This window comes from Lepidochelys kempii, chromosome 22 (assembly GCF_965140285.1).
Source record: "Lepidochelys kempii isolate rLepKem1 chromosome 22, rLepKem1.hap1, whole genome shotgun sequence".
In the NCBI taxonomy this organism is placed as follows: domain Eukaryota; kingdom Metazoa; phylum Chordata; order Testudines; family Cheloniidae; genus Lepidochelys; species Lepidochelys kempii.
In genome coordinates, this window is record NC_136401.1 from 15,901,262 (window position 1) to 15,928,993 (window position 27,732).

Here is a 27,732-nt window from a genome sequence, read left to right on the forward strand (position 1 = left end):
GACCACCCAGCCATAAAAAGGCATACAAATGCAGAGTGGGGTTGGAATATCCGTCACTATCAGCAGGGGGTACTTGTATGGGGTCGAGGGTTCAGGGGTACTAAGTGTCAAGTGAAAAAAGTGTTAAGGGTTAGGAAGTGTGGAGAATAAAAAAGAAAGCGTTGCTAGTAAAAGCTATGGGGCATTTATACCAAACCGATTATTTGAGAGCAAAGTGGGACACAAGCAAACAAACCCAATCTAACCATATGCTCTGAAAAGGGGGAGAGAATCAAGCGATCTTGCTGGCATTGTGGAACATTTACAGAGTGAGGAGTGTGCTACAGATACCATAGACAGCCCAGGGGATTCAATGGAAATGGGATTCAAAGCCCAGGGGAATCAATGGAAAGATTCTGACACACTTCCAAGGCGTTTGGATCAGGCCCATGGTAATAAAGGATCTTTGACCACAGACATCAGCAGAAGACATACAAAATGAAGTGCACTGATGGCAGATGCTGAGACAGGATCTAGCAGGAGAGAGATTTTGGTATCTGAAAATATTACTTACACTGTATTGCTTACAAGTTTAGGGTGAAGGTGAGATAAAGAAGGCGTCAGGAGTGAAGGCGAACTCACTGAACACAAGAAAGTAATTCACTTTTCTATGGAATTCACACTTATTTCTATGGAACCAGCAGGGGACACTTCCTGTATGGAGCAGACATGCTGGCAGCTCAGTGGGAGAGGAGGACTGTCTGGAACTAGAGTGCCACATCAGACTTCTTAGCATGACCAGGCTTTGAAAGCATTCTCTCTTACCAGAACAGTGGCATACCCTTCTCCAGATGGCAAGGGTGCACACCACGTCTAGGCATAGGTTAGTTGGAGCAGGATCGCTAAACTGTCACAGATACCAACAGGGGGCTCTGCAGGGAAGAGCTACTAATCAATAAGAACAATAGTGTTAACTGTGAGAAAGAATCCACTCCCCAAGCAATTGCATCAATGGACTCCGATAGGTTATTTGTACCAAATAAAAGCTTGCACTGTCCATCAAGTTTTCTCTTTGGAACAGTCTGTCCTGCCAAGCTCCAGGCAATAAAAAAAACCCAAACAAAAAGCAGCCAGTTAAGGACTTGGTTCCTTTAAGCTTATTTAATGATATTTGAATGCTTAAATTTTCTATTTTCCAGCTCCTGAAAACAGAAATACTTTTAAAATGACCAATATTTAATTCCCAAAACATACAACCTTATCCGCTAAGTCATAAAAGAGCTATTTTACAAACATACAACAATAGAGTCTTTTCTTAGACATTCAAACATGATCAGTAAAAATACAAGATTATTAATAAAGATATTTTTGTATTTTTTTTTTAAAGAATATTTCCAGATTTTTTTTCCTTCTTCTCTTTAAAGTAAATCTCTGTTAAGAGTACATGATTGTATGGTGTACAAAGAAAACAAAAATATTCTAGTAGGAAGAGAGTTCCAAAAGACTTAATTCAAAATAAAACCAGTGTTGGCTGCAGTATCCCTTTTGCAGTACATCTGCTGATCAGCTGGCACCTGGAAAAGAAAAGGGATTTCTTGGGGGAGCCCAGGGAGCAAAGGCAATACCAATTACCCTCAGCACTGAAACTCTAATCAAGGATCACCTACACAGGTAACTGAGACACCTTTTCTAGCCAAAGGGGCACAGTTTCTGTAAGAGTCAGTGAGTATCTACATTTTATAGATGATGTGTTTCTATTGGAAACACTGAAACTAGGCAGAGGGATGTGGTGTAAAAGCGGACGAGGGTATCTAGGCTACTCAGGCCCTTGGGTTTTCACACCTGATCCTCCTTTCTGATCCTGCCCCTTGGATGTTTTAATCTCCTCTCCCTACAGAGAAAGCCAGAGAGAGAAACCTGAGCAAATGTGGCCTAAATAGCATTGCCATTTGTATCACTCCCCTTTTTGTGGGACAAGACACTGTTACAAACACACACAACCCAATTCTTTCTAGCCCTACGAACTAGATCCCATAACACTAGATGAACACACTTCTCAGAAGGGACTGCAGGGTGCATTGTAGCAACCTTTCCTCACTCTCAAGATGAGAAACCCTGGGTCATCTTTTTATTTAGAAAAAGGCAGGCTCATGTCAGAGAACACAGTGCCCTGCTGTCCAATCTGAACAAGGGAACGTACAATCACAGGCCAGGTCATCTTGTTCTGGACTGGAAACTGGAATTTACAGAAGGGATAACCCATGGCTACTGAAGAAAATAAAAATGAGAACTGAAAAGTGCATCTGAACATCAGCCCCCCACCCCACTTCAAAATGAACCATGCCTGGGGTCTGCGATACAGTAGATGTGCTAGGGAATGAAATGGAATCCCAGTGATTTCGGTCACGGTGCTGGGGAAATGAAGGATCCCTTATCCCTCACCAAGGAATAATGCCCTTAACATGAGATTGATCAATATGGAAAAACAAGTAGGACCAAGTACAACACAGCACGTCATTTCACTTCCCATAAAGCTGGGTCTACGTAGTGTACCTTTCTTTGCTAGCTCAAGAAGATCCCCAGTATCTCTTCGATGCCACTCCTATCAGCCAAATCATCCCGAAGATTCAAGTGTCACCACCACTACCACAGCTGAGAATGGGACAGTCAACATTTCCCCCTATACCTCTGGAGAGCTTGCTGAGATAATAGCCCATCCCACCTCCCGCTGGACTAAAGGCTATGGCTAAGTTAGCGTTTTAGGGGAACTCTCTCACCCCTGCAGCTCCGGCGATGGTAACCTGAGTTCAAGTCTAGATGACACGCTAAGGTCAATTTCTACACTCTACCTTCACGAGCCCTTCCACCACCACCCCCTCTGGTGGAGCTGCACTGACGCTAATAGAGTGGTGGGGGATTTCTCCCCAAATGCTAGCGCACGTAAGGCAGAGGAGTCAGACAAGCCAGGACATGGAACTGCAGACCATTCCCCACTAGGCCATCATTACACACTTATCTCTCCGCTGCTTATGAAGCATGCTGCTCATCACGAACGTTAGGCTTCCTGCACCTAGTAAGGAGGCTGGAGATCTCAGGACTTGGCCTTGAGTGATAATGGCCAAGAGCTTGGCCATGATGCTCTCCTAGAGCCCTGCATTTGGACAACGGGGCTCAACTCTGTTTATTAAATGCAGCCCAAAGTAGGGAAGGGTCTACGCTCAAGCACGGCTTGGACAGCTCGGGAAATGTGTTATAAAGGCTATAGCAACTGCTCCAATTCATGCAGCAGGAAAATCAACTCTTTCATCCATCCCTGGAAGAGACACATGCTGATAAAGAGAAGAGGCTGGGGGGGAAGAAACAGTAGCTCTAAAACGAAAATGGCATCAAAAACTAAGCTTGGCCATGGACCAAGAGATCTTTGGGGCAGGACTGGGTAAAAGGGACACTCCACACAGCGTCAGGCACCATTTGTTACAACGGTTTAATTTCTGGGTTCATTAGAGCAAGTCTAGATGTTTAAAACTAACAGAACCATATGGCTGGGGCTGAGCTCCTGCCTGTCTGACACTGGAAGCTCTTATCTGATGCTGATCATATGTTCATACAGGTGTAACACAGGAGCCCCTAGCTTGGCACCAGTGAGATGCCACTGCCAGTCCAGAAGGTACATTTGGGCTTGCGTTGGGAACTTGGGGAATCCTGCTGGTGAAGTGCTCCATGCACTTGGCTTCTGCAAGGGAATCCTCCCTGCTCTCCAATGGCCCCAACTCATAAAGTGGATCCAAAATCATCTCAGTTCAACTGATAACCTGGATAAGGTTTCTCTTAAGGAAAAGGACTTTGCTTCACAGGAGTGGAAAAGCACTTTTGATCCTCTGTCATTAGCTACAGGGAAAATGGAGCAGGGAGAATGACCTTTCCACTGACCAAAGATATTCTCCACACGTCATGGTCCATGCAGTAATGCACACCTTTCTTGTAATGGTTCTAAGAGGGTAAGACGATTGACTGGTTTGGCATACTAGTCAATTCCGGTTGGCAAAATAGTCTAAACCTTGGGTACCCGGTGCAGAAAGAATGCGTCATGCATATTTTAAATGAGCAGTTTGTGATTCCAGAAGTTTGAGAGGCTAAGAGAACGTCCTGAACCAACTGTCCCATAGCAGGTAGTGCCCATCCTAGTACCAATTTCAGAGCAGGCACTATCAATAACCAGTCTGGATGTCCAGTGCTAGTTCTGTTATCAGCTTGCATTTTGCAGGGTCAGTCTGGAATGAAGTCCAACAGAAAACTGTTGGAACTGGCCTATGGGAAGTGCTAGAGAATCGGGTCTGGTTCCAGCAGTTCTGCCTTCTCTGCAATGCACCTATCTGTTCCAATCTGAGAGCACTTTGGTACAATCAGTGCAAAAAACAAAAGCAAAAAACCCCCAATAAAAACAAACACCCCTCACCCCCCATGAAACTCAGCAAGACACACCTCCAGGTACTAACATTTACTGGCCCTATAATCAGCAGTACCTGTGGCTAACTCAAATGGCAGCCAACATTCATTCAGTAGTGATTTAGTGAGACACCCCCACCTGCCCCACATTTCTAGGTTTGCATTTTTTCCTGCTTGATCCGGTGAACAGTTACACAAGTGCTGGAGCTCCAAATATTGTTTATCGCTTTAAATAGGAGACAATTATCAAGGCCAACATAAAGTCAAGAAAAAAAAATTAAACCCAACTTTCTCCTCTCCCTGTCCGATCCCCCAGTCAATGAAGGAGACCACCAAGGGGAAAAATGGTTTGCTAATTTCAAGTGCCTGGCTATTTAGTGCATGGAGAATTCTCATTGCACATGAGCTACGAAGAACAGGCATTCGCTCCAAATGGAGCCAGTCCACAGGCTGTTGAATGTAGCCCGTTCCCACCAAAGGTCATCAGAACACCTTTGCAAATAACTCTGCGTGCGGCAGTTGGGTTGCCAGCAGGGAGCTTGGAGTCCAATCCAGTGAAATCAAGACACAAAATACACCCCTCCCCCCCTTCTCAGATCTGAACTTTGCTTCTGGAGCAGTGGGATCCAGAGTGCACTAGATTTCAAGGGCTAGAACTGTCACTACCCAATTAAAACAAAAGCAAATAAAAAAATTAAAATGTGCTTTTGATACATGGAATGAAGTCAAATAAATACATTGATTTTTTAAATGTCTAAATACATTTTTATATCCTACACCCAAAGCTCTGTACATTTGGTTTGGTTATTTTTGTTGTTGTTCTGAATCAAAAACAAAAATTTCCGGTAGCAAGAGGAGGAGGAGGAGGAGAGAATGGAAGAGACTCCCCCACTGACAATCTAGTGCAGATGCCCCACAGAGAAAGCACCCCATCCCCACTCTGCTAGAGCATGGTTAGCACTTGGATGGTCCACAGACAGAACGCTCTTGTCTCAGAGTCCGCATGAAAGCTAGTAGGCGCTGATGTGAGGCTGATGCTCTCATCCAATTTTCAGCCACTTCCAGAAAACGTGACTAACTTTTGTCTGAAAAGGAAAGAGATGCAAGGGGAAAAACAGGCCACAAGAGAAGTAAGCATCACCAACCCTTCAAAACACACAGCCAGTTCAGACAGAACTGTCTGCAGGGATAACTTATGTGCCACAGTTGACTTGGAGAACACATCTGCAGGCATCACAGGGATCTGCTCAAACCAAATTTAAAGGGAGCTGTGATGGCTCCTTTATGCAGTGTCAATGGTGTGCATGGGGCTTTACACACAAAAGTAAGCGGGCTCTTACAATCTAACTCACAAGAATGGCCATACTGGGTCAGAGCAAAGGTCCATCTTGCCCAGTATCCTGTCTTCCGACCATGGCCAATACCAGGTGCTTCAGAGGAAATGAACAGAACAGGTAATCACCAAGTGATCCATCCACTGTCGTCCACTCCCAGCTTCTGGCAAACAGAGGCTAGGGATACCATCCCAGCCCATCCTAATAGCCGTAACTCATCTGACTTCAGTCCCTAAATTAATCCAAACCCCTTTGAAAGACAAGCCCAACACCTTATTCATGGGCTTGCAGTGGGGAAAAGGAAAGTGGGGGAGAGAGATGCCTCCAACTTCACACATCCTCAGAGAGGGCAATACATGATCAGCAGATTTATGATGATGTGAAACCAGCAGCTTCCAAAAGGCTGAAGCCATAATGACATCTCTCAAGGCTTTTGTTTGAAAGATTAATAACCGGCTTTGTTCATTGTCCTTGGTGCCAGAATTCAACGATATTTTAACATACATTACCATTTAGAAAGAGCCACTGGGAGAAGGGATGAGGTGCTGTTCACATACCTGAATGCTCATCTGTGGGGGCTGAGCCAGCCAGCCTTTGGCGAAGGAGAGTGGTGTAATTTTCCTCAACTTCCTGAAAGACAAAACCCATGTGGCCCTTTATTTCTGTTCCTAATGAACCTCTAGAGAGCTCTTCTCTTGAAACATTTTAGTGGAGCTGATCGAATTGTAATTACACATCACTAAACACATTCCATCGCCAGTTCTCAAACCATCACTAGCACGGTGAGAAGTTCCTCCATCAGGGAAAAGTCTATGCAATTCTTTACTCCTTTTGGATCTTGGTTACATTAGAACTAAGCAAGGCAGTCTGCTATTGCCACAATGAGCTGGCACGTCTCAATGAACAGTACTACAGGCCCCATTTCTTTGGACGCTCTGGCTGTGAGGACTAAGAATAACCCTTCAGATGGGACAGAGAATCCCCAGAATGCAGGGAAAGTGACTTGGAAATTAGTGGGTTTTAAATACTTACTATTGGCACAAAGGAGGTTTTGACTCTGTTTTTACATTAGCATCAAGAAGTGATAACTGGGTAAGCATTTTCAGGTCAGTTATTCATATTCCCCAGGCGATGGGTCCACCTCCCCGCTCCCCATTTTTGCAGCCTTATTCTAACACCCACAAAATTAATTTCCACTTCTCATAACTTTGGAGAACTGTCTGCATCTCCAAATTGTCTGCAACTACATATATTTAACATATGCCCATATTTAGATAGAGCTCCTGGTTTCTCCTGTCCCTTCACTAGAGATCATCCAAGGATACATATACACACTCGGCTCTTATCACACAAGCACCTGTATTCACAACCCTGTACTTTTCCTGGTTTGCATTCTTCCCCCAAATTAAAAACAGTGAAGGTGAAATCTTAATTCAAATAAAAATGTGTTGTACCTTTAAGTGTTCAAGGTCAGCCTCTATCTTCTGAATGTACTGCATCATTTGGACACGCGACTCTACGGAGAAGTGGGGGCTTGGTGCATCGGAGCACAATTCGTCCGCTGGCCCCCAGCGCGAGGCCATGAATTCCTCGGCAAACGGGGAGCTCCCTTCATCAGACTGGGCATCTCGTGGGGAAATCAGCTGCTGGTGTGCTGAGTCCAAAGAGGAGCGGCCCGCAGCGCACTGTAGAACTAGGGAGGACACGTCCTCATCTGTAGAGCTCTCCTGCACGGTTCCATACCCATCAAGGATCAAATAATTTCCTGTTAAGAGAACAGCTTTGTACTAGCACCACCAGGTCACCAAAATCGCCAAGGGTCACTGAACTAGAGACACAATTTAATTGGGCTTTAAAAAAGGTAAGCGATGAAAGCTTCATCTCTTGTCATGTTTTAAAACAGACTAGATAAAGCATCAGAGCCCAGCCCTGAACTGGTTTGGACTAGACTGGTTCTGAACGGGGAACACTAGAGGTGTACGTAGGGTCTGTTTGAGAACCATAGCATTAGATAACCCAATAGGGTTTTTCTATCTCTTGTTCTGTGTTTCTCTCATAAGAAGGTATCTTCAGAATATTCATATGCATGCTACTAAATACAACAATGGAATCCATGCTCGCCAGCAATCATACTGCTGGGTGTTTAACTGGCCTTCACTATTCAGTTTCAGAGATATTTTCTGCTAGGTTACACTCAAATTTAGATTGTTAATAAAAGGTTCTATAAAGTAGGCAGTATTATTAATAGACATAACGGGACATCAATTTTTTAAAAAGGCTCCAGAGTTGACTGTGGCAATTACAAGCCAGTAAGCCCGACTTCAGCATCAGGCACATTGGTTGAAACTATAGTAAAAGAACAGAATAATCAGACACAAATGAACACAATGTCCTGGGGAAGAGTCAACACCTTTTGTAAAGGGAAATCATGCCACACCAATCTGAATTTTTAAGGGGATCAACAAACATTGATCCACTGGATATAGTGTGCTTGGACTTTCAGAAAGCCTTTGATAAGATCCCTCACCAAGGCTCTTTAGCAAAGTAAGGAGCCATGGGATTAGAGGGAAGGTTCTCTCATGGACAAGTAACTGGTTAAAAGATAGGAAACAAAGGGCAGGAATAAGTGGTCAGTTTTCACAATGGTGAGAGGTAAATAGCAGGGTCCACCAAGGATCTATACTGGGACCTGTGCTGTTCAACATATTCATCAATGATTCAGAAAAAGGGGTAAGCAGTGAGGTGGCAAAGTTTAAAGATGATACAAAATTATTCAAGATAGTTAAATCCAAGGCTGACTGCGAAGAGTTACAAAGGGATCTCACAAAACTGGGTGACTGGCCAACAAAATGACAGATGAAATTCAACACAGATACACATTAAGTAATGCACACTAGGAAGTATAATCTCAACTGTCCATACAAAATGATGAAGTTTAAATTAGCTGTTGTTACCACTCAAGAGATCATGGAGCCATTGTGGATAGTTCTCTGAAAACATCTGTTCAATATGCATTAGCAGTCAAAAAAGCTGAGAGAGAGTGTGTAGGAACCATTCGGAAAGGGATAGATAATAAGACAGTAAATATCATAATGCCATGATATAAACCCATGGTACGCCCACACCTTGAATACTGCATGCAGTTCTGGGTGCCCCATCTCAAAAAAGATCTATTAGAATTGGAAAAGATACAGACAAGGGCAACAAAAAGATTGGGGTGTGAAACAGCTTCCACAGGAGGAGAGATTTAAAAGCCTAGGATAGTTCAGCTTGGAAAAGATGACTGAAGGGGGTATGATCGAGGTCTAGAAAATCATGACTGGTGGGGAGAAAGTGAGTACGGACGTGTTATTTACCCCTTCACATCACACACAAACCAAGGGTCAGTCATCCAATGAAATTCAGAGGCAGCAGATTTAAACAAACAGAGAGAAGTCCTTCTTCACACAAAACACAGTCAACTTGTGGAACTCGTTGCCAGGGGATGCTGTTAAAAGGTCAAAAGTATAACTTGGTTCAAAAAAGAATCAGAAGTTCATGGAGGATAGGTCCATCAATGGCTATTAGCCAAGATAGTCAGGAATACAGGGATGCATGCTCCAGTGTCCCTAAACATCTGGCTGCTAGAAGCTGGGACTGGACAACAGGGGATGGATCACTTGATAAATTGCCCTGTTCTGTTCACTTCTTCTGAAGCATCTGGCTCCGGCTGCTGCTGGAAGCCAGGCTACTGGGCTAGATGGGCCATTGGTTTGATCCAATATGACCAATCTTATGATCTTAACTATTTTCACGATTTGCATGTGCCACTGGAATTTTGTCCTTAATTTCTCTGCAGTGTTGCAGCTATGAAAACCAGAAGCAGAAATTGACCAGAATAGGTCAATCTAGTTTCAAAGTCCCTGCTTAGTTAAGCAAACAGTACAAGTGAAAAAAAAAAATTAGATTTTTGAAGATGTTGGATCACTTTTAATAATTTAAAGTGTTTTAACACCACAGAAAAGAAGGGAATATGATTTTCAATTTATAACTGGATGGCATCATTCAGACAGTCAGAAACAAGTTTATCACACAAAGTCCAATTTTTTAAATGAAGCAGTTATGGATAAGGTGTTCCAAGTCTGACAGCTGCTTGCACTGCAACATGCACATGACAAATTAACAGCATCTTCATCCATTCAGGGCAGCACCACTACTTCATTTGCACAGCAGGATCACAGGGCCATCCATCAGAGCCCCTGAAAAGCTCCAGGAAAGCCCGTGCAGCTGCCACCTTTGACTACCATTCTAGCGAGGCCCAAGCGCATACGTCCTCTCTGCATGGCTAAAAAAAGATCTGTTTTGAGCTGCCGTTCAGGAAACCATTACTTTATATATTGATATGTAAACAAGAAAAGCTTTTAAGAGCTTCAGACCTGGCGACAGGTCGTCTGTGGAGACTATTACCAAGCAAAGCCCAAACTGGAGAAAGTTCCTTTTTGAAGCTCAAGAGAAACCAAACCAGTGGCCGTAGAGTGGCACATCTCACACAACTGTAAAATCCCCCCACACAGTTATCCCCAGGGATCACACATTTAAAGCGACAACACTGTATATGTTGCATTGTTGAGACTCCTTGTAGAGCACCAAACCATCATCCCTATGTTACTTTGGAAACAAAATGTTGTGTCTCCATATTTGTATGCATCAACAGGAGACACAGATAATGAGACATTCTAGTCCACAGATGATTTCTGTAGGTGATCCAGAAGGATCTCTGTGTACATATAATCATGCCTCATAGGTTATTTCTATACAACCAGGGGTGTAATCTGCAGCTTGCGTAGACGTTCCTGTGATAACTTTAAGCTAACTCACTACAAACAGCAGTGAAGACACAGCGGCATGGGCTTCAGGCAAGAGCTGTACAAGGCAGCCTAACCCCCTGGGTACATACACACTTTGCTAGCCTACACTGACGCCGGCACCCTCACTTGTACGTGTAGAGCGTTAGCTAGATTACAAATTACATCCCCAGTTGCAGGGCAGAATGTAGCAGAGTCAGAACTTTGGGTGTATGGCGGAAAAACAGTTCAGGAAGCGATACATCCAAGGAGAAGGTTATTTTGGAAGTTTGGGCATGCAGTCAAGTCCCCACAGTGTTCTGGAGAGAGACAGAGGGTTGATAATGGGAAACAAGGATATGTTGCCAGACTTTTGGGAGAGGAGTTATGCACCACCACTTGATGGGAGTCTAAAGTGGGAGACTGGGAGGATACAGCTTTGGAGAGGTCCTTGGATGCTGTATGCAGACTGTAATGGAACACTCTCCCTTTTGATGCACATGGGCAAGACCCAGGAATTCTCAATTTCTTCAGCTGTAGCCTACGATAAGCTATTAACTTAGCAGTATCTCAGTCTCTCTTAATTAGCCACCCTTTAGGGTGTTGAGGTAATCATTTAGTTCATGTCTGTACATCACTTTTGAAGTGTAGAGCACTAGCTATTTTGATACATCCAATGCTAAAAGGACTTCTAAAAACCAGAAGAGCTACGTTTAAGTGTCCTGTACTGAGTCAGCGAGGGAGATTCTACCAGGAAAGCATAATTGTGCTTTTTTAAAAATCACATATTTCCTATTCATTTCTGGTCTCTGAACACAATCAAGTCTCTGGCATTTGAGCTGGACTGGCCGTAACTTAAAGTGGGATATGCTCACCTGAGATCCGTAAGTGCACCTCCTCATCCTCCTTCCTCTCCATTACTTCACCTTCCAATGGACTCTCATCGCTGTGGGCCTCACGAGCATCAAAGAAGTGCTCTCCGCTGTCATCAGCACCCACCCCTTCCAGCTCCGGGGTAGGGGTCTCCAGGTTCATGCTCACATGATCCATTACTAAATTGTTACTAGACCTGGTGTCTCTAGACCCCAGCTGCACAGCATCCAGTGGAGCTGGAAACTCGGTTGAAGTCCAGAGACCATAACAAGCTGCGGATTCACTAGTTCCTGTTCCGGGAGGCCTCTGGTCTGTTCCAGGCTGCTGCATCTTGTCACCAGAATGCCGTAGTCCATGCTGGATCCCACTCTCTGCCTGGGCCCCCCGGGAAATGGCCCTATACCTGGGAAAACATCGCCAGTCTTCAAGGGTCCCCTTCTCAGGCATGCCCAGCTGCTGCACCAACAACTGCTTCAGCAAGCCCACTGAAAGGAAAGGAAACACAGAACCTTCACTGAACTGTATAAGCTGTCTCCGCTGTACACTCAATGAAATGGATGTTATGATGCCTCTTTCTGAAAGAGTTCACTCTATGACCAGCTCTCTCACGGTTACAGTTGCCAAGGCGGGGAGAGAAGTACACAGAATTGGTGGGAGCACTGTTATACTACTTTGTGCCTTATATCACAGGATCTCAAATCATTTCACAAAGGTGAATAAGTACCGTAGTATTATCCCCAGTTCAACAATGGGGAAACTAAGGCACAGACTGGTTAGTAGCTTAGCTAAATCATCCAGCAAGTCAGTGGAAATCATGAGGAGAACCCAAATCCCCTGACCTCCAGTCCCAACTGCTATATAATGCCAGTAATGCTGAGGCTAAAGGTGTATTGGGAATGTTCAAGTTATCAGAACATTAACATCACAGGTTGAAGCAAAGATCCTGCTGCAGATTCAAGGGAAATGACCTTTCCATGGCATAACCTTCTAGTTCTGCAAGTTCACACAAACATTCAGAATCTCTATATTATATGGGAGATTCTTATTTGGTCTTTGTCCTATGATGCTTTAGTTCTTACTCAAACCACAACACTTAAGAACAAACAGGTATAATGCTATCCAAGTGCTTCATGTAGCTATAACTTCCCATTCGCATAACACCCACATTTTGAGAAATGCTATCAGTTCCTAAAACAAAGCAGCCACTCAGTTGAATGGAAGGTACTTGCAGAAACATGAAGTGACCCATTACTATTGCTAGAGGGCTTCTCACTAAATCTTAGCTGTCAGGACAGACCTTAGGTCACTGATGTGAGATAACCCCCCCCCGCCCAAATGAGCTTCCATTAACAATCTAAGAGCCCAAGCACTAGAAATACTTGAAAGCCCCCAGCCCTAGAACAATGCTTTGAATTCTGTAAAAATCTGATATAAATATGGATCAAAAGACCCAGGATAACCTGTTAGACTGAAGAGACCTGTGGAGAGGGATGAGGCAAGGAACTCAGTCAAACCATGTGTATACCTTGAGCTAAGAGGGCCAATAAAGAAGTGATATAGACCACTCCCAGTAGCACAGTTCAGTTTTATTTAGAGGCACCACATCTATCTCAGAGTTACTAGGGAAGCATGTTTGTGTGTCACCTGAACATCAAGACGACAGCTCGGAGATCATATTTAGGAACAAAGTAATGACCATACTGGATCAGATCAGTGGTCTGGGTAGTCCTGTCTCTGACACAGGACAATATCAGACTGGTGCAAGTGCTGGAGGAACCAACCAGGGGCGGAGCTCTTCTTGACCTGCTGCTCACAAACCGGGAAGAATTAGTAGGGGAAGCAAAAGTGGATGGGAATCTGGGAGGCAGTGACCATGAGATGATCAAGTTCAGGATCCTGACACAAGGAAGAAAGGAAAGCAGCAGAATGCAGACCCTGGATTTCAGAAAAGCAGACTGACTCCCTCCGGGAACTGATGGGCAAGATCCCCTGGGAGAACAACATGAGGGGGAAAGGAGTCCAGGAGAGCTGGCTGTATTTTAAAGAATCCTTATTGAGGTACAGGGACAAACCATTCCAATGTGTAGAAAGAATAGTAAATATGGCAGGCGACCAGCTTGGCTTAACAGTGAAATCCTTGCTGATGTTAAATACAAAAAAGAAGCTTACAAGAAGTGGAAGACTGGACAAACAACTAGGGATGGGTATAAAAATATTGCTCGGGCATGCAGGAGTGAAATCAGGAAGGCCAAATCACACCTGGAGTTGCAGCTAGCAAAAGACATTAAGAGTAACAAGAAGGGTTTCTTCAGGTATGTTAGCAACAAGAAGAAAGTCAAGGAAAATGTGGGCCCCTTACTGAATAAGGGAGGCAACCTAGTGACAGAGGATGTGGAAAAAGCTAATGTACTCAATGCTTTTTTTGCCTCTGTCTTCACGAACAAGTCCCAGACTACTGCACTGGGCAGCACAGCATGGGGAGGAGGTGACCAGTCCTCTGTGGAGAAAGAAGTAATTCAGAACTATTTAGAAAACCTGGACGTGCACAAGACCATGGGGCCAGATGCGTTGCTTCCGAGAGTGCTAAAGGAGTTGGCGGATGTGATTGCAGAGCCATTGGCCATTATCTTTGAAAACTCATGGCGATCGGGCGAAGTCCCGGACGACTGGAAAAAGGCTAATGTAGTGCCAATCTTTAAAAAAGGGAAGAAGTAGGATCCTGGGAACTACAGGCCAGTCAGCCTCACCTCAGTCCCTGGAAAAGTCATGGAGCAGGTCCTCAAGGAATCAATTCTGAAGCACTTAGAGGAGAGGAAAATGATCAGGAACAGTCAGCATGGATTCACCAAGGGCAAGTCATGCCTGATTAATCTAATTGCTTTCTATGACGAGCTAACTGGCTCTGTGGATGAGGGGAAAGCGGTGGACGTGTTGTTCCTTGACTTTAGCAAAGCTTTTGACACCGTCTCCCACAGTATTCTTGCCAGCAAGTTGAAGAAGTATGGGCTGGATGAATGGACTATAAGGTGGATAGAAAGCTGGCTAGATTGTCGGGCTCAACGGGTAGTGATCAATGGCTCCATGTCTAGTTGGCAGCCGGTATCAAGTGGAGTGCCCCAAGGGTCGGTCCTCGGGCCGGTTTTGTTCAATATCTTCATAAATGATCTGGAGGATGGGGTGGATTGCACCCTCAGCAAGTTTGCAAATGACACTAAACTGGGAGGAGAGGTAGGGATAGGATACAGAGGGACCTAGACAAATTAGAGGATTGGACCAAAAGAAATCTGAAGAGGTTCAACAAGGATAAGTGTAGAGTCGTGCACTTAGGATGGAAGAATCCAATGCACCGTTACAGACTAGGGACCAAATGGCTCGGCAGCAGTTCTGCAGAAAAGGACCCAGGGATTACAGTGGACAAGAAGCTGGATAGGAGTCAACAGTGTGCCCTTGTTGCCAAGAAGGCCAATGGCATTTTGGGGTGTACAAGTAGGGGCATTGCCAGCAGATCAAGGGACGTGATCGTTCCCCTCTATTTGACATTGGTGAGGCCTCATCTGGAGTACTGTGTCCAGTTTTGGACCCCACACTACAAGAAGGATGTGGAAAAATTGGAATGAGTCCAGTGGAGGGCAACAAAAATGATTAGGGGACTGGAACACATGACTTATGCGGAGAGGCGGAGGGAACTGGGGATGTTTGGTCTACGGAAGAGAAGAATGAGGGGGGATTTGATAGCTGCTTTCAACTACCTGAAAGGGGGTTCCAAAGAGGATGGCTCTAGACTGTTCTCAGTGGTAGCAGGTGACAGAACAAGGAGTAATGGTTTCAAGTTGCAGTGGGGGAGATTTAGGTTGGATATTTGGAAAAACTTTTTCACTAGGAGGGTGGTGAAACACTGGAATGCGTTACCTAGGGAGGTGGTGGAATCTCCTTCCTTAGATATTTTTAAGGTCAGGCTTGACAAAGCCCTGGCTGGGATGATTTAATTGGGGGATCGGTCCTGCTTTGAGCAGGGGGATGGACTACATGACCTCCTGAGGTCCCTTCCAACCCTGATATTCTATGATTCTCAGAGGAAGGTGCAAGACATCTTCAAGTGATAAAATATGGAATAACCTGCCCATAGGGGAAGTTCTTCCTAAATTCCTCAGCTAGAAGTTGGTTTACAGCTTAAGGCATAAGGTTCTAGAGGACTTCCACACTCTCCCCCCCCCCCAAACCTTACTAATTAAATAACTCTAGGTGTTCTTGTTATCCAAATCAATATACAATCCCTTTCTGAATACTGCTTGAAAATGGTGGCCTCGATAATACCTTGTGGCAATGAGTCCCACTGGTTAATTGTATGTTGTATTAAAAATTCTGTGCGTCTGAAACAATAATACTTCGCATATCCTGCATAAAGCACTGCAGTGTTACTCCATCTCCCCAAAGAACTTCATGGACAAGAATGAAGAACTCCTCATAAATCAGTATTCAGAGTAACAGCCGTGTTAGTCTGTATGTGCAAAAAGGAAAGGAGGACTTGTGGTACCTTAGAGACTAACCAATATATTTGAGCATAAGCTCTCACGAAAGCTTATGCTCAAATAAATTGGTTAGTCTCTAAGGTGCCACAAGTACTCCTTTTCTTTTTGTAAATCAGTATTATTATTCCAGTCTGATAGATGGGCACACCAAGGCAGAGGAGGACATGCTCAGAGAAAGCTTCAGTTATATTGCAGATGGTGGCTCTCAGGAATTCCTGATTTCTAGCCCACTCTACCTTGCAGCCCAGATGGGAACATAAGAACTTCTAATACGAACAGACAGAAAATACGGTTTTAACCCATGGGATCAAATTGTCGCCCTGAAAATTCCCAGATCCAAATCAAGACTCACCAGGGCCACTTCTGTCCATAGCATCATAGATACTTACAGTTTCTTAATGCATCCAGTGCCCACCGCTCTTCTGAGATCTGGAAAGGGATCGCTGGTCCATAGTGCCCAGAGGGTTCTTTGAGAGTCAGTTCTGCCCGTTGCTCTTTCTCAAAATGTCTTTCAGTCACAAGAAGATCTACCACCTCCGACTTCTCAGCCATGATTGCTGAAGGAGACTGAGCCTTCAGCATCAAGGGAGACTCAAGTCCCAAATCTTTATCTAGCCAACAGAAGAGACAATCAAGTTAGAAGTCCCACTACATATTCTGAACTACCCATAGGGTGAAAACTAAACCACATGGCACTCTCTTTCACAAGGACAATTTGAGGATGCATATCTGTAGCATGGGCTATTATTTTTAATTAGTTGAAACTCTGCAGAATCTCCTTTCCCTGCAATTTAAGGATAGCTGGGAAAGACTAGCAGGTATACTTCATAGAATCATAGAATATCAGGGTTGGAAGGGACCTCAGGAGGTCATCTAGTCCAACCCCCTGCTCAAAAGCAGGACCAATCCCCAATTAAATCATCCCAGCCAGGGCTTTGTCAAGCCTGACCTTAAAAACTTCTAAGGAAGGAGATTCCACCACCACTTCAACGGACCAGGTTTCACTCTCCCACGGGTCTTCTAGTGAAGGCTTTTCTGAGCCCAAAAACAAAAACAACCCCCCCCACCAACTTTCACTGCAGCAGAAAGATCCCTATAATGTGGAAGAAAAAGCCCAGCACTCTCATACTGCATCCAGCACACCGACTTATGCAGTTACCTGGACTCTGCATACCACTGACAGGGATATCATGCTGTTCGTCTTTCAGCTTCTGCTGCTCCTCTTCCTCACGCTCCTCGCTGCAGGAAGGGGAAAAGGGACCAAATTCTGTGAATCCCATGCATTTCTACCACTCTAACAGCATCATCAACGCTTTGGAGATCCCAGGAATGGACAAAGGCCACTGGAAAACCAAAGCTGAAGGTGATTTTTACTTACTCGCCAGGTCCTGATTGTGGTAATGGAATCGGCCTTTTAGATGCCTCGACTTTTACTGTCCCTGCCATCCGAGCGATCAGGTCCTGCCATCTGCGAGAGGCCAAAAATGAGAGACACGAGACACTTGAAGCATAAAACGATGATATCTCATGTAATGTTTTTTAACCTAGCTAATCTAACTGTGGATAGTCTTAAAGGAATAGACATTTCTATTTTATTTAAATCCTGCTACATTGTTTTGCCTCAACATCTTGTGACAAGGAGTTGAATTCCACAGGTTAAAGATGGTGACCTCACCAGATACAAGGCAGATGCTCCAGCCCTGACAAACGAATGCAACAAGCTCAGCAGAAACCATACAGATGCAAAAGTGGGAGATTCAATCCAACAACAAAAAATGAAGCCAGAAGTAGAACATTGTATGCAATGCCTGAAGCTAACCTATTCCACAGTGGATGGCGAGTGCCTGGGATTTTGTCATTTTACACAGAGCATCAGAAAAGAGATTTTTATTCTTTTCCATAAAGTTCTCAAGGTAACAAAACACAGTAAGAACATTTGGGGGAGGGATTTCTGCAGTCTGGATGTGGTTCGCTTCTACAGGATTTCTATTGGAACAAAACCAGTTCTATGAATATAACCCTAGAAGCGCGCTTTGTCTCCAGACTAACTGAAAATGCATTGAACACTCAGACATTCCTGAAAGGCAACTCTAATTTCTGCACTTCAGAGTTTAATATTCTATTCGAGATGCCAACTCAATGAACAAAAGCTTGGTGATGCTGAAGAAGTCTTTGTTATCCTAATTGCACCTCACTTGAAGGAAGGGCCAACAAATTTCTTTGTCCGTATTGAACATTTAAAATTTCTAATTAATGTTTTACCTTTAAAGGGAATTGCAGTGCTCGTTAAGAGATGCCAGACTGACAATCCTGGGAACCTAAATTTTCTCTCTATTGCCAAAGAGCAAGTACAGCACAGACAGCAGCAGTGAAAACTACCTCTCTACTTGCACCATTTATAAACCCAGTTCTGCATGGATTTTCTCTAGGGGGCCCGGGTGAGTTCACCCCATGGCTCAGTCTATCCTCTGGCCTCTGTGCAGAAACGGACAACAACAGTGGACAGTTACTGTCAAAACTGCTGGTAGTTCGCATGTTGCAACACCTGTCCACAATGACCTCGGGTGAGATCCACTAACTAATCTCACATAACGCAGGCCACTCTGCCATTGTATGGCAAGTTTTGCTTACTGGAGATGAGGGGTCAGTTTCAAATCCCTAACATAGCAACAGAAGGCACATAATCTCATTACCAACCACTAAGAAGCCATCAAGTCTCCCAGGACAGTATTTTCCTGAACTACAATGGTTACAAGACATAATATGGGGGTACCAGAATGTTATTGATGCAGCTAGTTCCAAACTTTCATGCACGCGAGCAGTTTGTATCACCACCTTTGTACCAAAGCTAGCAATCCTGGATTTTCCAACTGCCATGCATTTTATATTACACAGTGCTGATGCACATGGCACTGTGCAATAGGTACAAAGTACCATACAAACAAATCCACAACTTAAGGTGTTCACAGTCCAGAGGCAAAGCACTCCTATCAAAGGCAGAATGAAGAACAGTTCAGACAGGGACTGGAATTCATAAATTATAGCGCTTGTGAGTTTCCTGCCACTCTAACATGTCCTAGAGTCCTGAGGGTACCCAAGACAGATGGCAGGTTCTACGACTCTGCATAGAGATGCAGGTCTTGGTCATTGGTTCACCTGACAGTTAAACCGCGTGGGTCTCATTAGCCCCAACTCACAAAGATTTAAAAAAAGAAGCAAGCAGCACTTGTAAGGCAAGAGAAGGGCTAGGAGTGAGAGACGAGACATAACTGGGAAAATCTCTAGAAACAGCCTGAGCTGGCAAAGAGTAATTGTTGTTCTTTTTAAGAATTAAGGAAAATTCCCGACGGGGTGACAAGTGAGAGTTTTGGACATTAGCTCTGTGTGTGAGCTGAGCTCAAGATCATTCACAAGCCCCTCTAGAGTGAAACCTCTACTCAGGCAGTGGGGCGTAAGAGTCCTCTCTCCACCATAGCAGAGGTGACTGAGCCCATCACTTACACAGTCTTTTCAGAAACTGTCTGTGCCACCAATTCATAAATCTGGGCGCCGTTTTCGGACATGGAGATGACGAAGAAAGCTTTGTTATCTGGAGAGACACAAGAGGAGAGTAATTTAATCGGATGCTTTGTCCTGAACAATTGTATCCCAAATTCACTGAAACCAGGCAGATACTCAGATGTTTTTATTACCCAATAAAGGTGTACTGCAGGAAGATTTTGTGAAACAAACCAGCAGGCAAACTACATAAATACAAAGAAGTTTAATTCACTAACACAAATGGAACTCTGGCTTCCAGACCTGACAAAAAATAAATAGTTATTGCTCCTCACGCCACTTTAAATTTCCCCCTCTTCCTCAGTCACCTGGCCCTTCTAAAGCCCTTTTTCCTCAGGGGATCTCACAGTGCTTTACTTTACAAACATTAACTAGAGCTCACACCACCTCCGTAAAGACACTACCCCATTTTACAGAGGGGTAACAGGTGTAGGCAGGTTAAATGGCTCATTCAAGGTAACACCACAAATCAAAAGTGCAGCCGAGAATTAAATCCAGGAGTCGCGACTCCCAGTGTCCTGCTCCAACTCCTAGACAAAACCTCCTTCCTCAAATGGCCTTCCCTTTGCATTCAGATTACTCTAAGTGTTGCCCATTGGTTGCACTGACCTGTCGCCACCTGGCGAACCAGCACAGTGTTCAGCTTGATAACAGGACTGAATGTGTGTTTGCTGTCAGAAGTGGATGCCAGAATCTTATTGTGACACCTCAGCACCAGTTTATCGTCTTGCTTTTGCAACAGCACTAGAATATCCTCCAAGAGCAGCGTGTAGAGATCTGTAAAGGGCAAAAACAGGCCTGGAATGGGTTAATGAGTCACTCCCTCACATCACACCTCATGGCACATAGAAGAAAAAAAAAAAAAAAAAAAAAAGGGCTGTATTTTCTATTATATGCAGAGGCTATGCCAGCCTAAGCGAAGCTTGAAAATCTCTCATCAGAACCACAGCAGATGGGGCCCCAACATGATCCTAATGTTACTCGGACACATTTCAGATTTGACAAGAATAACTGAATCCGCTTCAGGAGCAGGCCTGCATTCATACAGGCAGCAGGACAACTCATAATTGGGAATCACAGCTATGCCACATCTTTTCTCCACCTTGGTCACAAACCCAAGTTTAAGTCAGCTGGTGGGATAAGGCTCACCAATAGTCTTGTCCCGATTAACCTTCCAGGTCAGAGGTCCTTCGTGAATCATCTTCCTCTTGGTTAAATCCAAGTTCTGTCAATATGGGGGAGAAGGGGAAAAAAAAAAGTAGCTTTTATAGGGGGTTCCCTGCATGAGAACTTTGGAAGTCAAGGTAAAGGCACTCCTGTCAGGAGACCAGTAGCTGAATCCAAAGGCAGGTAAAATGAGATTTAGAATCTGTTGTATTTGTGTGAACCTAGACCCTGTGGGTTGTTTCACTCTTCAGCATTCACTGACCTCTGAAAGGTTTCAGCATAGCAGCCGTGTTAGTCTGTATTCGCAAAAAAAAAAGAGGACTTGTGGCACCTTAGAGACTAACCAATTTATTTGAGCATTTCGTGAGCTACAGCTCACTTCATCGGATGCATTCAGTGGACTCACTTTTTATGCTCAAATAAATTGGTTAGTCTCTAAGGTGCCAGTAGTACTTCTTTTCTTTTTGACCTCTGAAAGAAACGTCTGTTTTCCCGATTGTGAAAGGACAGGGCTAGGGACAGGTGGATGTCAAGCCTGTAAAGGGGGAGGGAATGGAAGCTTTATGTGCAGGCATTGGAACCAGGGAGCCAGAAGGCCATGCCCCCTCCTACTTTTTAACATGGGCATATTTTGAGGGGTCAGCATGCCTCCCCCGCCCCCACAAATGGCAAGCCTCGGGCAGGTGCGGAGCAGTGCTACACAGCAGGGGAACTTATCACTGTTATCAGCTCTCCATCCTTAAAATGCAGCCCCAGCCAGCTCTGCTCCACACCTGCCTGAGGCTTGCAGTTGGGGGGCGGTGGGGGGAGAAGAGGGGCAGGTGGTGGTACACTGCCCCTTCCCCTAAACTATGCCTTTGTTAAAGAGTGGGGTGCATGGTCCCCAGTCCCAGCAACGGTGGGGCCCCCCACTTTTACACAGGTTCCAGTGCCCTTGGTGAATGTGATAACCTGGGATCTCCTGCCTGTGGCAAGAGGGCGTTGGGAAGGTGAATGGCGTTCCGGATAAGTGGGACAAGTGAAAGCTCCTGGGTAGTCTAGGTAAAGGATAATAGGGGAGAGGCTGTGGTCACCAGCAAAATCCAGGGTACTTGATGACTGAATTTAGCCTCTAAGTAGTGGGTGGATGTATAGGATTTTTAGTAGAGGGGACAGTTTAAGTCTATATGTAAAGTTGGGTTGGATCCTGTGGCCTACAGTTCTGAAAATTAGATACAGCATGAAAGTAAAAACTTGAGACTTTGCCACGTAAGTATCTTCAAGCTAGAATGTTCTAATTAGGTTTTGTTTGGGCTAGGGATTTATGCGTACAGCCTTACACTACCTTAGAAATTTTCGGGGGAGGATTTTCTTTTAAATGAAGTTCTGAGGCATCATCATGACAATGATTGTTTCCAGCAGTATTTCATCAACAAATGTTTGGAAATTTATATTTTACTTCATTAGTGCTTCAAAACGTGGACTGTAAGTTAAGAATGCCTACAGCACGCTCTCTGAAGAATGAATTGTTTTGAAGATCTGCTGGACTTTATAACGTCATTGAGTTATTCATTCATGTCAGGGCTCCTGACAGATCTGCAGGCAAGCTAGTAGAGGTAGTAATTTTCATTAGCCATGCCTTCCAAGTTTCAGAGTTTATATCAAGATGGCAGATTTCATATTTCCAGGAGTCCTTTATTTCATGACTTAAAGAGTTTGTGAGCCTTTTCTAGCATGCTGGCAGACCATACAAAAGAACTTTAGAGTGAACTCCATGAGCCTTGAAACACAAAAACCTCTTCAGATATTATAACATGTTATAACTTCCACATGATCACTAACAGTGCAAGAGACAGTATATACTACTATGAAAAGATGAATGTAGAGTGTATATCCTGACTATTGTTTGTACATTTATACCAAAAGGTGAAACCCTGTCCCTAGATATCTGTGCCCCCCCTAAACAAAAAACTGTATCAGAAAAGTTACAAGCTCCACGGTGAGACATGCTGGAGTTTAAACAGGACATGAAGCATAGCACTCTAGCACTGGATTTAGAAGCTTGGCTGCCTACACCAGTGGATTGTCAATGTGAATCAAGCATAGCTACAAGTTCTACTTGTGAAGCCAAGAGAATTTCTAAGCTTTGGTTCTCCCAGAGGACTTCCCCGTTCTACCAGCAGTACTCTGAAGTAGGAAATAATGTAGAGCTATCCCACCATGAGGTGTACATGCTCTCGTGGTTGTTTCAGAAGGGGGATATAAATGCCGTGAACCAGTTATCTCTCATGTGACATACAAGTGAAAAACCTAGTATTCCATAGCAGTTTTGTTCCATGACATTTACAAGTTCCACAGACACTCTGTTTTGCAAAATCAAGTTACTAAATTCATGGAGACCTTCCAAGAGCAACCAGAGGTTCAGGTTTTCATATCTAATAAATGTTCCACTTAACCTTTGTATAAAATCAATTCACCTCTCACCAGAGACTCTTCATGAGAAGTTTCAAGTGGAATGAGGTTTTTTTGATTTTACAACAGAAAGTTATAGCAGGAAGTATGACCAGCTTAACTAGAGGGGGGCACTATCATGGCTCAATAATCACTTCCGCTCCGTCACTCACCCTAATCTCATCCAGCATAGGGTACTCCGACTGCTTCAAGTAGGACAGGTCAAGGCGACGCTGATAATCTTCCAAATGCTGGAAGACACATGATGAAGTCATGGTTATACTGGTTTGGGACAACTTGGAAGAGTCAAAGTATGTAACAGGTGACTATCAGAACTTCAACAAGATCATAGAGGCTTGGCATTCCAGCTCTAGGAGTAGTATGAGCACACACCACAAAATGCGCTTCATTCCTTCAACCACAGTGCTAGCGATTCTGGATTGTTTCTCATCTCCCCATCCTCCACCCTCCTCACTCCCTTCCCTCCCACCTGCTTATTCTCTGATTCTTTGACAGCCTGGTTCACATAGTTAAGGATCTGACGGCAGTGATCTGCTGCTTTCTTCACTTTCTCCTTCTCCTCAGGCCGTTCTACAACAGGGCAAAGAAATAAAGAAGAGGTGAGCTCCAGAGGAGGGGTAAAGGGAGAATTAATTAAGAACATAAAACCATAAAAATGGCCATCACGGGTCAGAACAATGGTCCATCTAGTCTAGTATCTAATGCAACACATTGTCCGCCCCCCCCCCCCAAGTTCAAAGGGGGAGCTGGACTTTGTAAAACATTCAATTAGCTTTCATCGCTTCACAGATTAATGATGGAAATTAGCTTCATGTCAGAGAGATCCAGGTCTGGATCCCATTGGACACAGGTCCAGGATACCAATCAAAAGCAGAGACGGCATTCTATCACCCAAAACGGGGACATAAGGACTTTCCAGAAAATTTCTTCACTTCATCAATTCCTGCCCAAAGGCAATTCTGAGCTGTGAGAGAAGTTGGTTAGAATTCCATTCTAGTTCCCAGCGAGGTTGGTCAGGGCAGACTGAGGGCCGGGGGAAGACACAGGAAAGAGATGCATCTCTTTTTCCCATGTGCTGTCTAATGTTTAAAGAGATGGAGGAGCTGGCTCAGTGGGGAATGCATAACATCAGATCAAACTACTCACACTTTGAAATCAACGTGAAAAAGTGATAAATGGTTAACGGCAAGTAACCATGACTATAAAATTAGAGAGTAAAAGAAAAACTGCTGCCTTTGCTAGAAAAGGCAAACATTTTAAAAATGGGAAGGAGAAAAAAATAATTATGTGTCAACATGAAAGTACTCCTAAGGAGCAGGTCTCACTGCAGCCAGCATCGGTTATTAAACCTTTGTTGAGAAGGGTGCATGTGGGATTACCATCAAGCTTTTGTGTACTTTCCAGGCTGAGCTGGGCCAAGAATAGATTTTGCTGTTTGCTGGCCATCCCAAAAAAAAAAAAAAAAAAAAGAAGAAAAATTGTTCCGGGTCAAATCCAAAATGGGTTTTTTTGGAAATTTTCTAGTAAAAAAAATGTTGAGTAGGGTTAAAGGAAACGTTTCGTGTAACCACCACTGAACTGGAGAAATGCAGAACTGGAAGGGACACTCAAGGCTTCCTCTCTTCCAATGGTTCCCAAACTTGTTCTGCTGCTTGTGCAGGGAAAGCCCCTGCACGGTTTATCTGCCACATCCGCAGGTTCGGCCAATCGTGGCTCCCAGTGGCAGCGGTTCGCTGTTCCAGGCCAATGGGAGCTGTGGGAAGCGGCGTGGGCTGAGAGACGTACTGGCAGCCGCTCCCATTGGCCTGGAGCAGCGAACCGGCCCGACTCAGCAGGAGCTTTCCCTGCACTAGAGGCAGAACAAGTTTGGGAACCACTGCTCTAGTCCACCCCCCCACCCCGCCCGTGCTAAGACAGGACCAAAGTAAACCTACACCATCCCTGGCAGGCATTTAACCTGTTCTTAAAAACCTCCAATGACGGGGATTCCACAACCTCCCTTGGAAGCCTATTTCAGTGCTTAACTACCTCTACAGTTGAAGTTTTTCCTCATATCTAACTTGAATCTTCCTTGCTGTACACTCAACAGCTTACTTCTTGTCCTGCTTCACAGTCCTCTTTGTAGCAGTCCTCAACATATTTGAGGACTACTATCAGGACCCCTGTAGGTCTTATTTTCTCAAGATTAAACATGCCCAGTTTTTAAACCTTTCCTTATAGGTCAGGTTTTCTAAATCTTTTTATCATTTTTGTTGCTCTCCCATGGACTTTTTCCAATTTGTCCATATCCTCCCTAAAGCGTGGTGCCCAGAACTGGACACAGTACCCCTGTGGAGACCTCACCAGTACTGATTAGAGCAGGACAATTACCTCATGTGTCTTACATATCATAATCCTGCTAATATACTCCAGAATATTAGCCTTTTTGATAACTGCATCATATTGGGGACTCATTCAATTTGTGATCTACTGTAACCCCCAGGTCCTTTTCAGTAGTACTACCCCCTAGCCACTTACTCCCCATTTGGTAGTGCTGCATTTGATTTTTCTTTCTTGAGTGAAGTAATTTCCATTTGTCTTTATGAATTTCTCCTTGCAAGATGTCAAATCAATTCTCTAATTTGTCAAGGTCTTTTCGTATTCTAATGCTGTTCTCCGAAGTGCTTGGAGCCCCTCTTAGTTTGATGGCATCTGCAAATTTTACAGGAATACTTTCCACTCCATTATCCCACTCAATAAAAATATTGAATAGTACTGGACCTAGGATGGCACCCCAATAGATACACCCTCCCAGTTAGACAGCGAACCACTGATAACTACTCTGAATAGTCATAGAATCATAGAAGATTAGGACTGGAAGAGACCTCAGGAGGTCATCTAGTCCAACCCCCTGCTGAAAGCAGGACCAACACCAACCAAATCATCCCAGCCAGGGCTTTGTTAAGCTGGGCCTTAAAAACCTCTAAGGATGGAGATTCCACTGCCTCCTTAGGTAACCCATTCCAGTGCTTCACCACCCTCCTATTGAAAAAGCTTTTTCCTAATATCCAACCTAGAATTCCCCTACCGCAACTTGAGACCATTGCTTCTTGTTCTAGTCTTTCAACCAGCTGTGCACCCATCTTGCAGTCATTTCATCTAGACCAAACTTCCCTAGTTTGCTTATGAAAAATATCATGTGGGACTGTGTCAAAAGCTTTACTAAAAATCAAAATACATCATATCTACAGTTTTGCCTCTATCCACGAGGCCAGTAACTCCTTTAGAACCAAGCATATCACTAGTGTCAGGTCTCCCACTCCCTGGGATGTGGGAGACCTGGGTTCTATCTGATGTGATCTGAACTTGGGTGTCTCACATCCTAGTAGAGTCCCCTAGCCACTGGGCTATGGGATATTCTGTATGAGTCTTTCTTAATTCCTCCCACTGAAGGTGTTCTACACATTGTATAAAAGCAAATAACAGTCATTGGAGCAGAGATTCGAACTTGAGTCTCCCACATCCTGACTAGAGTGCTACGGTCATCACGCTAGAGAGTCAACCTCCCAAAACCGGAATGAAATTTTTCTAATCAAGCAGAAAGAAAAAGGTTTTGTTTCGACATGACCATTTTGGTCACATTTTTTGGTTTGGTCGAAACTATTCAGCGAACTCTTCGTGAGCTGACAAATAGTTTTGGGTCAATCAAAACTGCATTTGAAAAAATTTCACCCAACTCTCATTACACAGCGTGCATTTTAGCAACGTACAGGTGAGCCAGGTTCTGCAGTGTGTATCTAACGTTACTTTGAAGATTTAAAGGGTGGTAAGAGGATCAATATTAGATTAAAAGTCCATCAGCATCCAGTGTGAAGAGAGAACCTCTGTAACATTCACACTATTTCCAGAACCTAGATATTAACATGAGAAATATATTAAAAATGCTTAAGACAGAATGTTTAAGCTTGTGGGCATCAAATCTGTTTTGAAACTTATTTCCTAAGTGCATGTGCTTTTCTCATTGTGAGTGGATGTTAGAAAAGGCGTGAGAAAGGGTGGAGCACACATGGTGAGAACAGTCACTGACCCATGGCAGTGAATGATCCATTATGCATATATTTTTAAGAGTCAGATTTGTTTGGCAAAACTGCCAAGAAGCAGGCACAAAGATAATGGCTCCCTCGTGGAAATGCTGTACCTGAGTACTTAGCAATATTATCCAGCAGAAGGGGGTACTTAGTCAGCCTCTGCATCTCAGTGGGAATGATATCTTTCAACTGCAACCGGCGACACAGTGGATTGCTCTCAGCATCCTAAAATTGAACAGGGTAATAATGGCATTTGTCATTTTTATTAAGACTATAATTACCTGAACATGTACCATCTATTCATCATATAAATGTCTATTACTTCACATTTCCAGTAATTAAATACAAGACAAGGAATGCCTAGATTTATCACTCAGACTACATAGCCCGGTTTCATTTGCAATTACATATAGGAAAGGCTCATCACAAAAGCAGTGGCTTCCTTCCCTCATTACTTCACACAGGCTGGTACCCTCCATAATCAATCAATCTCAGTCACTGCCAC

At 44.1% G+C, this 27,732-nt stretch overlaps 1 protein-coding gene across 3 annotated transcripts in view; it reads right to left on the minus strand.

Annotated features, from left to right (window-relative positions):
• Positions 1-1,107: 1,107 nt before the first annotated feature.
• The window catches only part of ARHGEF12 (Rho guanine nucleotide exchange factor 12), a 104,116-nt gene continuing 77,491 nt past the window's right edge, over positions 1,108-27,732 (minus strand). For all 3 annotated transcript variants that reach the window (XM_073320749.2, XM_073320752.2, XM_073320750.2), the window contains 13 exons: positions 27,338-27,452; positions 23,630-23,730; positions 23,313-23,390; positions 20,692-20,767; positions 20,152-20,319; positions 19,486-19,573; positions 17,363-17,452; positions 17,144-17,223; positions 16,374-16,595; positions 11,458-11,940; positions 7,214-7,524; positions 6,317-6,389; positions 1,108-5,510 (listed from right to left, as the gene is read on the minus strand). In XM_073320749.2, coding sequence (XP_073176850.1) covers positions 5,500-5,510; positions 6,317-6,389; positions 7,214-7,524; positions 11,458-11,940; positions 16,374-16,595; positions 17,144-17,223; positions 17,363-17,452; positions 19,486-19,573; positions 20,152-20,319; positions 20,692-20,767; positions 23,313-23,390; positions 23,630-23,730; positions 27,338-27,452 — 1,896 coding nt within the window. In that variant the 3' untranslated portion in view covers positions 1,108-5,499. The remainder of the gene's footprint in view (positions 5,511-6,316; positions 6,390-7,213; positions 7,525-11,457; positions 11,941-16,373; positions 16,596-17,143; positions 17,224-17,362; positions 17,453-19,485; positions 19,574-20,151; positions 20,320-20,691; positions 20,768-23,312; positions 23,391-23,629; positions 23,731-27,337; positions 27,453-27,732) is intronic.